We start from the raw sequence: 12,900 nt of genomic DNA, 5'->3' as shown, positions 1-12,900 counted from the left end.
TAGCTTAAAAAGGGTGGCGGAAGGCTTTATTATAGCAATATTTAATGCAATGCAATGTATACAGTATGTTCTATATCATTAATGTTCAATGTGAACAGGTCAGCTTCATATATTTATCTTTTTTTCTTTTTCTGCAGGTTGTACACAAGGGCAGGAGGCTTTTTGGTTTTATAGGCCACGCTTCTCCGGATGCGCTCTCCTTTGATGTTAACTACATATGGCAAGAGTGGGCGCCGGACCGTCAGAACTGTTCCTTGAGGTGTGTAGCCTCGGAGGTGCAGTTTGTCCTTGAACTGCGGCGTTACTGCTACCCAGCCTATGCACGAACACGGCAGAACACAAATGGTGTTAGCAACTTCTTATTAAAAACACCAAACACAGCTCAAAATGGAAACCCAAGGGAGGCTGTCTTTCACTCTATTTTTTATTTTTATTTTTTTTTTTTTTTAAAGTTTTACTTGATTTTATTTATTTATTTATTTTACTTTTGGCTGTGTTGGGTCTTCGGTTCGTGCGAGGGCTTTCTCCAGTTGCGGCAAGCGGGGGCCACTCTTCATCGCGGTGCGGGGACCGCTCTTCATCGCGGTGCGCGGGCCTTTCTCTATCGCGGCCCCTCCCGTCGCGGGGCACAGGCTCCAGACGCGCAGGCTCAGCAATTGTGGCTCACGGGCCCAGCTGCTCCGTGGCATGTGGGATCTTCCCAGACCAGGGCTCGAACCCGTGTCCCCTGCATTAGCAGGCAGATTCTCAACCACTGCGCCACCAGGGAAGCCCCTCACTCTATTTTTTAAAAGCATACAATGCATTTATGAAAAGGTACAGATTTATTTTCAGAGTAGTTTACATCTTATGAATAATCTAGTATGTATTTCTTAAAATATTCAGCTTATGTCAGTTAAGGCACATCTGTATAAAAATATACTAAAAGTCAGTAAGGCTACTTTATTCACCTTTTAAAAAGTGCTTGGTGGGCTTCCCTGGTGGCGCAGTGGTTGAGAATCTGCCTGCCGATGCAGGGGACACGGGTTCGAGCCCTGGTCTGGGAAGATCCCACATGCCACGGAGCGACTAGGCCCGTGAGCCACAACTACTGAGCCTGCGCGTCTGGAGCCTGTGCTCCGCGACAAGAGAGGCCGCGATAGTGAGAGGCCCGCGCACCGCGATGAAGAGTGGCCCCCGCTCTCCGCAACTGGAGAAAGCCCTCGCACAGAAACGAAGATCCAACGCAGCCATAAATAAATAAATAAATAAATAATTTAAAAAAAAATTAAAAAAAAAAAAAAAGTGCTTGGTGTAGGGACCTCCCTGGCGGTCCAGTCGATAAGACTCCGTGCTTCTATTACAGGGGGTGCGGGTTCAATCCCTGGTCAGGGAGCTAAGATCCCACATGCTGCGCGGTGTGGCCAAATTAAAAAATAAAAAAGTGCTTGGTGTAAAATTACCTGCAGAGGAGAACTTGATGTCAGCCACTGCTTCAGATTCCCCAAGTCCTTCATCTAATGTGATGTCTTCAGCAACAAGTGGAGGAAATCGTGCCATTCTTTCTTCTCCACCCATTGGAACCTTCCATTGGGAGGAGATCAAGATATTTGGAAGTTCAAATTAAACCCCTGATAACTCTAATATTAAGTAAGGCACTGATAAGATATTACTGTACAGGTATCAAGAATAAAATCCTTTTAAACATTCAACTGTTGAAAAAACCTCAAATCACTTCTAGGTCAAATGAAAAACCCGGGAGCTCTGTGATGGGATGAAGCCTATAGATCCCAGTGACAGGGGCCCCATATGGGCATCCAACTGGTGGTAACCTCCAGACAGCAGAATCTTGCTTTATTAGCTTACAGTTTTTACAGTCCTCCATAAAGCTTTAGACACAATAATTTTGGGCAATTAAAGCAACATCCTTCCAAATACCTTAGTTCTTACAGGCCTGGCTGGACACAGAGATTAATCCCTGCCTCATTACCTCTCAAGGGTACATGGATAATGGGTAAGATTCAGCTTCTGTGTTTACAGGTGTTTCCATGAATTGGAAGTAACTGGATAATAATTTACCTGTTTATTAACAGATCTCTCTGTGTTTAGCACTAAGGACACAAAGATAGCTATTACAATATGTTCTATATGGTCCCTACCCCCGAGATCAGAAGGTGGAAACAGCAAGTAAATAAATTACAAGGTAAGAAACGTGATGAGAGGCATCTACTAAGTACTGTGATTGTGAAGGAAGTAATGAATGTGGTTTGGTCAAGGAAAACATTAATGAAGAGCAGAATTTGAAAAATAGATTAAAGTTATCCAGTGGAAAGGTATCCTGGGTTAGTATCATGTACAGACACAGAAATTGGAAAAAGGATAATGAGTTCAGAGAACTGTGCAGAGTATGTTATGTGTGTGTGTGCATTAGTGATGAGGCTATCAGTTTAGAGTTCTCTCAGTAATGTGGAACTACCAAGGAATTATAAGCAGGAAAGAGAAAAGAATCAAAAAGGAATACTGTGGCCTGCTTTGTATTTTGGAAAAATCTGCGTAGTGCAGGGTTTCTCAACCTCAGCACTATTGACCTTTTGGGCCAAATAATTCTTTGTCCCGGGAGGCTGTCCTGTGCATTGCACAAGTTTTAGCAGCCTCTACTCAGCATCCACCAAGTTGTGAAAACCAAAAACGCCTCCAGTCTTTGTCAAATGTTCCCTTGAGGTAAGAGTCAACCCTGGTTGAGAACTACAGCTGTGGTGGGGTGAGGGTGGGCAGAAGGCAGTGAAACTGGGAGCTGGGAAAATATCTAAGGATCTCAAAACAGCCTAAAGAAAGTAGGTTACAGTTTGGACTATGAGGCTGGTCTCAGTGATCATTAGGAGGCAGGATTGACTTTGACTTGGGAGGTGAGTAAGAAAACCAGAAGGCAAGGATGAGCCACAGAGCAGCCCAAGAAACCATTTGTATTACACCGGGAGAGAAGCCTCAGTGTTGCTTTGAGAAGTATCAGTGAGTCCACTCTGAAGACTACACAGATGCATGGGGGTGGAGCCCTACCCTGCAAATCCTACATGTCTCTGGAGTATTAACTTTAGGGCAGTTATTTCGATGGAGTTTTAATTTCACTCTGGCTTTCTTAGGAAATCCAGAGAGAAAGAAGCATTTACTTCCCAAGTCAGGTTGGTTTTATCCTTGTTGAAGGGCGGGTGTGTATTTTGTGTTTTGACTTATTTTCAGTTGTGTGAGCATTAATTAATGGTAAATCACCTCTTCCTTGGACGTACCCGCTATTTTTGCAGTAGGTATGCCCCATAATCTTCATCACCACAAATACTTACATAGCAGTGACAACAGTCCCCTTGCACTTGATCTTCTCCACAACCTCGTGGTGTAGGTACAACAGAGAGAGGTAAAGGAAACTTACCTAAAGTCACACAGCTTCGTTAAGTGGTGGAGCAGAGCAGGATTTGGACCCAGCCTGGCTCCAGAGATCTTAACGATCATACACTACACACTAGCCAACAGTGTGTACCCATGTCTGGTTAAAGATCTGTAAACAGGCCCCATTCAGTCTCTGGTGAACTTGGAACAATTTTAGTGGCATAGAAAGGGCACAATGGGGACTGCAGAGGATGGGACGTGAGAAGCAGGAGTAAGCTTGATTGTAAAGAGGAGGAATGAGTGGGACACTGAGTTTTGTTTTGTTTTTTAAAGATTAGAGAGGGACTTCCCTGGTGGTCCAATGGTTAAGACTCTGTGCTCCCAATGCAGGGGGCCCAAGTTTGATCCCTGGTCAGGGAACTAGATCCCACACGCATGCCACAATGAAGATCCCAAGTGCCACAACTAATACCCAGCGCAGCCAAATAAATTAATTAATAAATAAATATTTTAAAAAAATAAAGATCAGAGAAATTTTAACACACTGCTTAACAGGTCAAAGGAAGGAGCAAGTAAAGCAGGAGAGAGGAGGTACGATAACCTGTATGTGCCTGGGATTAAGAACCTGGGAGGAGAGCTTTTCCACTCATACGAGGGCTTCTCAACTCAGCACTACGCACCTTTTGGACCAGATACTTCTGTGTTGTGAGGTGCTGTCTTGTGTATCGCATTACGTTTAGCATCATCTCTGGCTTCCACCCACTAGATGCCAGTAGCGTCACCCAGTTGTGAGAAAATCTGTAACTTCTCTTGACTCACAGTACACAGCACAACTTTCTGCAATGATGTGACCGCTGGGCAGTTGAAAAGTGGCTAGTGCAAGTGAAGAACTAAATTTTAAAGTTTATTTCATTTTAATTAACTTACTTAAATAGGCACACGGGCCTACCGTATTGGACAGTATGACCTAGAGAAAACCCAGCTCTGTCACTATTCTAGGATCAGTCCAATCCAACATCCCTTTTCTATAGGAGCCCACCTCACGTTATAGTCAAAATCCTCAAGGTGAACAAGGTCAGGGGAGAGCTAGCTGAGAGTGTAACAAAGATGGTTCTGTCCAACAAAGGCTTTTTTAGCAGGGCCGTGGGACTATCACAGGGTGTGTTAACCTAACTATGCAACCATCAAAGCGTGTTGCCTCACCTTGAGTAACGTATGACCCCTGTGCCTCTGATATATAGTGTCCGCCTTGTCCAACGAAGTAATGTGAACGGGAAGGAAGTTGGAAGCCACAACTGTAAACCAAGCTGACTGATTTCCCTTAAGAAAGGAAGAAGGAACTTATTTTATATAATGAAAAACTTGCAAAACCAGCACATTACAAGGTATGATTAAAAAAAAAAAAATTGGGGGAATTCCCTGGTGGTCCAGTGGTTAGGGCTCTGCACTTCTACTGCAGGGGGCATGGGTTCGATCCCTGGTTGGGGAACTAAGATCCTGCATGCCGTGCAGTGCAGCCAAAAAAAAACAAGGTGGGGGGGGGCAAAATATGGCAGAAGCACTGCATTTCACCCATTTATATAAAACTATGATTTCTTCCATAGGTTTGTTGATACTTAAAAAAACCAAACAAACATCTATTATAAAAAACAAAAGAAAATACTGTCTGCTTTAAGAGTCCCTGTGTAAAGTTTGGTTTAAAATGTTAACATTCTATGGTCTCTATGGAAATACATAAGGTTTTAAGTGTGTATGCCTAAATTTCCAACAAATTATGAACAAACACAAAACCAAGAAGTGTGCTAAGGCAATGGCTTGCAGGTTGCATTCAGTGTTGTTGGACATATCCATGTTTCATTTTCCATTTTTCTCCTCACTTTGGTAAAACAGGGATCAATTCTATAGATGCTCTAAAATCTCTGAGTGATGCTATGTAAATGAATACCAAACCCAAAAACACATCTATAAAAGTATACACATCATGGAATATAAAGAGCGTGGAATTTATTTAATGCATATTAACCCTGAACTTAAAGGTATGACCTCTGATTTCCACATAAGACAATACCACAGGAGAGGGAAAGTATCTTTGCTTAATGCCAAGCTGTATGGGGCACTCGACTGCCTATTGAAGATATAGTTTTTTAAGACTTATTACTTTTTTTCCCCCCATTTCATTATCCCAGGTTTTTATTATAGACATTTTCAAACACGCACAAAAGAATAGTATACCAACCCCCACAGTCATGACCTAGTTATCAACCTTTTGCTAGTCTTGATCGTATATCTGCTTCCTTAAAGTAAATCCCAATACTGAAGTCACTTTTCAATGGTACGGACTTTCCTTACCTTCAGAAAGTCTATGCGGCCTATGGCACCCAAAAATAGAGCCATTCCTGGTTGAAGCACGAAAGTTCTTGGAACAATGGAATGTGTTGGCAAAACAGTATTTACTTCTTTTTCTGTTAGAAGACTTAAAATCTGTAAAGCAGAGGGCAGATTTTTTAGAGAATTACTTTCAATGAACGTCTGATATATTGTGCTTTACCTGTAAGATAAAAAGTTATTAAATATTCCAGGCTTCACAATAAATCAAAGTATGTATTTTAGAATTTGCTGCACATAAAATTCATATATTCTTTCTAAATGAATCAATTTATAAATGGCTTTACTCTTGTTTCACAACTTAATCTTGAGTAATGGCAAAATAACCTTACAGGAATACGAAACAGCAGCATCCTCCGAATTCTGTCAGATTTGCTGTGAACTGAAAACACTGATGATTCAATCCCAGGAGAGAAAATATGTTCTCTCGTCAAGCCTTCTGGGGAGCAGTAGTTTTCAGATAAAGGTAAGGTAACGTGCTATATTCTGTCCTAGTGGCAGCTATGCATGCATTAAATGAAAATGATCACCCCGTTCTTAGAACAGGTAAAGAGCTTGAAGAAGCTTTTCTAAATTCCAGTCTTTGATTTCCTTATTTCCTCCAAATACTCAGCAAAAAAAATGAGAGAAAGTTATGAATCCTGTGGCTTCTAAGGATGAAGAGTTCCTAAATAGACTAGAGAAAATGGAAAAGAAAAGCCAGGTGGTACAAGATTCTGGTAAGACTTAGGGAATCAAAATCTGATTTAAAAAATTTTGAGAAAGTAAAAAAATGGCTAAAAATCTTTTGTGAACTTGCTTCTTAAGAAAAATAACAAGGAGATAACAAAATATGTGATATCTAGGGAGACTCACAAGAGAATACCTAAGGGGGCTGTGAGTAGTTTTCTTCAGTATTTGTGCTTGAAAAGCACGTTAAAAGCCACGTGCAGTAAAGAAATATTTTAACCCTTTTAGCAGAGACGTTAATACTTCACAATAGAGTTCCTTGGTTCAGTTTGGGAAACACTGGTTCAAGGCATTAAATAAATATATCAATAAACTGACAGAAAATCAAACTGCCTGAGAGAACTCTTATATCTAAAAACTTGAAGGTCTCACTGCAAATTAACAAATCTGAATTTGCGAGTTAGCAAAGTCTTGGCCTTTCTGACTAACTGACAAGAGGATATACATGACTGAAGTAACTGCTATCCCTGACCTAACTGAGCCTAAAACTGAAGAATGAGTTGGTGAAGTTAAAGTCATAGAACATTACTAGGAAGCAGTACAGTTACTGTGAAGTTCTGGATTGCTAAGGAAGTAAAGACTGGACACAATTATTCTAGGAGAGAAAAAAAAAAAAGTTAAAAGATCTATATAGGTACATCAAATTCTGAGAATGAAACTATAAGTGATTCTGATGAGGCAAAGGAAGGAAAAGTATCTAAGAATCTAATGTTGTTTCACAGGGATATACAGAGATAACTAGGTGAATTAGAACCTGGTCACTAACCAGATTCAAAGGAAGCTGATTAGTGGATCTGTTGAAAGGCAGTATCCTGGATACACACTTGATTCAGTCAATGACTTGGATAATGATCAAAACTGCAAATGAGGGCTTCCCTGGTGGCACACTGGTTAAGAATCCGCCTGCCAACACAGGGGACACGGGTTCAAGCCCTGGTCCGGGAAGATCCCACATGCTGCGGAGCAACTAAGCCCATGTGCCACAACTACTGAGCCCGTGTGCCACAACTACTGAAGCCCGCATGCCTAGAGCCTATGCTCCGCAGCAAGAGAAGCCACCGCAATGAGAAGCCCACACACCGCAACGAGGAGTAGCCCCCACTCGCCGCAACTAGAGAAAGCCCACACGCAGCAATGAAGACCCAACCCAGCCAAAAATAAATAAATTAAATAAATAAATTTAAAAAAACCCTGCAAATGAATAAAAGGTTCTGAGATATAACAAATATGTAGGATATAGGCTGAATTTAAGATAAAATCAAAGTTGCCGGGGAGATCCTGCAACTGGACTGAAAAGATATACAAGGGCAAGATAGGTAGAGTTGATCCTATTCTAAATTAGGTTCATCTGAGGGCACTTATATAAGAAAGTTAGTTCTTTGTGTCATACTTTCAGGAACAAAAACAAATTAGAATTCATTCTGGAAAGGGTCCTTTGTTCATAGCCTATTCTCAGAATGGCTATAGGAAATGAAGACAAACCGTCTAGATTATGTCAGCACAGTAAGTGCTCCATGTCTGTTGGATGAACTAATGAAAGAGAAGAAAAGGGTAGAGTGAGGAAGAGAGAGGATACTATACTCTAAAACATTTCAATGTCTGGCAAAGGGAACTAGACATTATATTTGTTCCATACACCTTTGGGGAACAATAGGTACAAATTACAGGGACATTGCTCGGCTCAATATAAAGAGCAGGGTGACCTTGGGAGGTGAGGTGACACTGCTTCAGCTGATGGTGAGTCACTCCTTACTTAAAGGTGGATGCACCTCCTGGTGAATATGTTATAGAGGGAACTCAAACATGGAACAGGTGGCTGGACTGCAGTGATATTTATGATTTCTTCCAACCTCAAAATCTAGGATTCTGTAAATGTCTCCCTAACTAAGGTAACAACCACAAGGATAGAAGTAGGTTGTTAGCAGTGACGTCTACCAAATGGCATACAGTACTTGATGGCATATAGATTCATCCCTGAAACGCTTCTATGCATGAATCAGAACTGAGTCTAAAATGAAAGGATACCTCTTTTTCTGCCAATTAAGACAGTACTCTTGCAATTGAAAGTTAATGTTTCTAAAATACATTAAATACCTACACAATTTTCTTTTGTAATTCCAGGGGTGTCATAAAACCAGTGGGCATCTTTCACATCTTGTGGGGTCAATTCTACTCGTTTGGTGGATTTATCTGCAACCATAACAGGTTCATTTCCCATGTCAAAGGCAAGTGAATCGGCATCAAACTCAAAGGCAGCTTCATCCTTCTGTTCTTCTGAATACAAGAATGTTCTTCCAACTCTTCCTAGAACAAGTTATACTGAAGTTAGTAGTCACTCCTTTAAAGCTTTTGACTCGAGACAGGTAGTTCTTATGTTTGCCTCGAAGAAGTTACTAGGACTAACAGTGGTGTTTGGAAGGAAGTGAGACCACAATGATACTTTTGCTTTATTTCTAAATGCAGTGGGAGTCAGACTCTTGCAATGATCAAGTATGTGTGGCTGGCTGTGCACACTGGGCGAAGGGGGAGAGTGCTGGGAATCAAACTGTTTTTAGTAAAGACAGGTTATAAAGAGATACGAAGGAAAGGGGAAGAATCCAATTTAAACCTGCTACAGGTCAACAACTTGTACTGGTGTGTAAGGAGGGGGCTGGTATCTTAGTGAAAATGCTTCTGTTGCTGACAGTGGCCAGATAGGCAGTTATTTGCATTTCCTTTCCTGGATTTCTCCAAGTATCTACTGTCTCAGTTTTCCCAACACAATGAATTCTGGGTTTCCAAACAGTAGCCTTGCCTCTAAAAGGCCTCTATGTTCCAGAAAGAGGAAGTGTCTCCCCACAAAAACTGGCTAGCCCCAGAGAGCTCTATTTCAGGTTGTTCTACAGAAAATTTTAGCATAGACCTAAGGAAGAGTTTTCCTATAGAAGATGCTTACCTACTACATAACCATGCTTTTTCAAGAGATTAAGTTTATTTTGTTCTTGCTGACTGAGATCTTCTTCTGCTTCAGTTGCATCTCTTTTAAGCCTTTTTTGCCTTTGAAACATTCTGTAAGGAGTTGGGTTACAAATAGGAAACTTCAGAAGGTTTAATGTAGTACCTGAAATACCAAAGAATACATACGTTGTTATAAACGTTGTACAAGAAAATGGAATAAAACATTTATGAGGATCTACAGTGTCTTGGATACTGTGATTATTTCTCTTAACTTTCATGACAACCCTCCACAAAATTATTCTTACTTTACAGATGAGGCAATAGGTTCAGAGATCGGCCCACAAGCTCAACCAGAATTTGAATGCCAAATCTATAGGCCTGATCTTTTTCCATCTTCTGCATACTCCTAGCCGGTATAAAAGCACTTCTGTGTATAAGTCAACCAATGTCCCTGACAGAGAAGTACAGCTTATCAAGCAAAGTTCAATGCTGGTTTCAAAGGATCAAATGAAGTAGTTCGTTTTGCCAACTGTTAGATACAAACAGGTCACAGAAGGACCCATTTTGCAATTACTACAGACGTTTCTTAAAGTCACAAAGTTGAAATTTCTTTCCAACAAAGCCACATATCATATTGCATTAGTGAATTATTCAAATGTTAAATCTGTATAGTACTCTCCTGACTAAACTCAAGATATGAAGAGTGAGACTGAAGGGTGGAGGGAGGTTTAGAAAGTAAAAGGACTTTCTGGAGAAACATACAAAGAACTAAAGTTACGAGGGAAACCTCCAAGAGAGCAGACACTGTTTTGTCCCCTGGTTCATCTACAGTGCCTAGAACAGTGACTGGTACCTAGAGGTACTCTAATTATTTCTATTGGAAAGTTACTAAAACATATACTGAATTTCCAAGCATTAAACTGACACAAAAGAGAAATGTGACCGAAGTAGGTAGAGAATTTTTAAAGGAAGCCCCCAGCCAGCCCCTGGTGTACATTAAGGAAGGATATAGGACTAGGTGCCTGAACTACGATCAGACTTCCAGCTTCTCAGAAAACGAAGGAGGGTACTTCCCTGGTGGTGCAGTGGGTAAGACTCCACGCTCCCAATGCAGGAGGCCTGGGTTTGATCCCTGGTCAGGGAACTAGATCCCACATGCATGCCACAACTAAGAAGCCAGCCTGCCGCAACTAAGGACCCCAAGTGCTGCAACTAAGGAGCCTGCCTGCCTGCCTCAATTAAGACCAGGCACAACCAAATAAATAAATAAATATTTAAAAAAAATACGAAGGGGACGGGCGTCCTAAGGCTCACCAGGCCAAGAGGAGATGGTGGCTCTGTCGATAGCCTCAGCGCCCTTGGCGATGCAGTAATCGGACTCCAGGAGCGTGTTGAAGAGAGTGGACTTGCCAGCGTTGGTGGCGCCAACCAGGTAGACGTCGCCGCGGTAGCGCCAGGAACGCTGGAGCGCGGAGATCAGCTCTTCGACTCCATAGCCAGTCTTGGCGCTGATGAGCCGCACGTCTCTGAGCACCGTGCGGGACCTGGGCGAAAGATTCGCATTCTCCTCCCCGTCCCGTGGCCGGTCCCCGCTGGGGTGTTGTGGCCTTCGGTAGCCAGGGGGCGGCAGGAGCCCGGCGCGGGCACAGTCGTCCCACAGTCGCTCCCGGAGCCGCTGTCGGTAGCCGGGAGTATCCTGGGGCAGCAGGTCCACCTTGTTTCCCAGTACGATCAGCTGCTTGGGGCCCACCAGCGCGGGCAGGTGGGGCAGCAGGGCGTCGGGCAGATCAAGCAGGTCCACCATGTACAGCACCAGGGCAGGCTCGGGCCGCCGCAGCGCGGCGGTCACCAGCTCCAGGTACTGCTCGCGACTCACCTGCAGGTGCAGGGCGCGGCGGTGATGCACCAGCAGCCAGCAGCGCTGGCACACGGTCTGCGCCAGCCCGCCGTCCTCCTGCGCCGCCGCGCTTAGGAACTTCTCGCTGGGCAGGTAACCGGGCACTCCCGGGTCCTGGCAGTGTAGCTCCGCCCCGCAACCCGAACAGTTCAGGCCGCTGGGCGGCACCGTCGGGTCCGGGTGCCCCACGTCCGGGTGCACCCGCCAGCCGGTGCGTAGTTTCTGCTGCCGCCGCTCCTCCCGTCGCTGCAGCACCCGTCGCTCCTCCTCCTCCTGCCGCTGCTGCAGCTCCCGCAGCTGGTCCTGGAGGGTCACTGCGGGCTCCGGATCCGGGACGTACTCGGGGAACAGAAAACTCTCCTCCATGTCAGCCCTTCCTTGGTTATCCCCAGTCGCTGTCGCGCCACGGGGAAGCCCACATCCCAGGCCGGATGGGTGCCGGGAGGTGGCGTTGGCCGCACCTCTCCTCTCGAGGAGCTTCTCCCGGAGGCCATGGCGCCCTATCGTGGGAGTGGATCCCCGCAGAAGGCTGCACAGCAGCCTACAAGTGAGGCGCGCGGGCAGCATGAGAAACGCGGGCGTGGGCAAAGGGGCCAAGTCACCTTTTCGCGCGTGCTCTGTGGCCCCAGTCGTGCGTAAAACAGTAGCGACAGCTCGGGACTACCTGAGAGCTGTCATTTTTCAGCGTCGCACTTCAGCTCCTCCTCCCGCGTCTAATCTCGTGAGTTCTCGCGATGAAGGCTCTGTGGTCAGAGAGCCCATTTAAAGCGGAGATAAAGGCTCCGGGCACCTAAACTGGGGTGGGTTGGCCGAATAGGCTAGTGAGTGAGGGTTTATCCACTTCCAAACTTCTTAAACGCGCTGCTGGCACTACCTGCCGTTAAGAAATCACATTTTTTAAAGCTTCCTGTTGTTTTGTCTTTCGGACTGGAAAATAGAAAATCTAATGCCGCAGACTTATGGCCACAATTAAAACCTTTTATTAATACATCTTCTTGGCTTTATTATTTTTTTTGGGTGTCATTATTTGTGCAACATTAAAAATAATATTTCTTAAACATTTTTAAAAAATTTGATCATGGTTTATGCACACAGAAATCATTTTTTAAAGCTTCGTGTTTTTAAGTCTTTGGAACTGAAAAAAATAAAGCATGGCTACAACGAAACCCTTTATTATTAAATCTTCTTGACTTTTTTTTTTTTAGGTGCCATTATTTATTTGTGCAACAACACTGAAAAGCAAAGTTTCATTGGCTGGATCCGACTCAAACTGCAAGGAACGGTCCTCATTGTCAGGCACGGGAAACTTCAGCCCACAAATCGCGCATGCACAATACTAACCCTTAACGCAGCTTAACCTACCCTTCGCGCAGGCGCAGACCTTAATTGGCGTTTTTGTGGGCGGAGCTTCGTGTGGGACGCAGAGTATTCTGGGAACGCCGGAGACGGAAATTACTTCGCCTCACGCTGCGGACGTCGGAGCAGCTGCGTGCCTTTCCGTGTGTGATTTCTAGAGTTAGGCGCTCGGGAACCGTTTGCCAATATGTATGACGCGGACGAGGGTAGGTGACCACTCAGAACACTCCGTGGCC

General features: G+C 44.0%; 2 protein-coding genes and 1 non-coding gene across 4 annotated transcripts in view; 2 read left to right on the top strand and 1 right to left on the bottom strand.

Moving 5' to 3' along the window:
• On the bottom strand, positions 1–12,041 carry LOC103005565 (nitric oxide-associated protein 1). 2 transcript variants are annotated; one of them, XM_057546702.1, is made up of 7 exons: positions 10,726–12,041; positions 9,410–9,574; positions 8,573–8,778; positions 5,710–5,841; positions 4,564–4,680; positions 1,443–1,563; positions 1–316 (listed from the first exon to the last, which is right to left on the bottom strand). In XM_057546702.1, exons 1-7 carry the CDS (start codon positions 11,873–11,875, stop codon positions 114–116), a joined length of 2,094 nt encoding a protein of 697 aa, XP_057402685.1. In that variant the 5' UTR covers positions 11,876–12,041; the 3' UTR covers positions 1–113. The 2 variants fall into 2 exon arrangements, with proteins under 2 accessions (XP_057402685.1, XP_057402686.1); XM_057546703.1 differs by lacking the exon at positions 4,564–4,680.
• TRNAR-UCU (transfer RNA arginine (anticodon UCU)) lies at positions 4,777–4,849 on the top strand. Its single transcript has one exon. It is a non-coding gene; the product is annotated as a tRNA-Arg (tRNA).
• A 678-nt stretch (positions 12,042–12,719) lies between the features above and the next one.
• Positions 12,720–12,900, top strand: part of POLR2B (RNA polymerase II subunit B) — a 46,248-nt gene continuing 46,067 nt past the window's right edge. Inside the window, exon 1 of the mRNA XM_007165273.3 lies at positions 12,720–12,870. Coding sequence (XP_007165335.1) covers positions 12,852–12,870 — 19 coding nt within the window. The 5' untranslated portion in view covers positions 12,720–12,851. The remainder of the gene's footprint in view (positions 12,871–12,900) is intronic.

The sequence above is a fragment of the Balaenoptera acutorostrata genome, chromosome 5, assembly GCF_949987535.1.
Source record: "Balaenoptera acutorostrata chromosome 5, mBalAcu1.1, whole genome shotgun sequence".
NCBI classification, from domain to species: Eukaryota; Metazoa; Chordata; class Mammalia; order Artiodactyla; family Balaenopteridae; genus Balaenoptera; species Balaenoptera acutorostrata.
This window is presented reverse-complemented; position numbering and strand designations above follow the sequence as displayed.

Coding starts and splice junctions, on each gene's coding strand:
- LOC103005565 (XM_057546702.1), bottom strand. CDS start 11,875: ATGCTGCCCGCGCGCCTCACTTGTAGGCTGCTGTGCAGCCTTCTGCGG. Junction 9,575..10,725: donor CACCATCTCCTCTTGGCCTG/GTGAGCCTTAGG, acceptor TTGGTATTTCAG/GTACTACATTAAACCTTCTG. Junction 4,681..5,709: donor GCCGCATAGACTTTCTGAAG/GTAAGGAAAGTC, acceptor TCCTTTCTTAAG/GGAAATCAGTCAGCTTGGTT.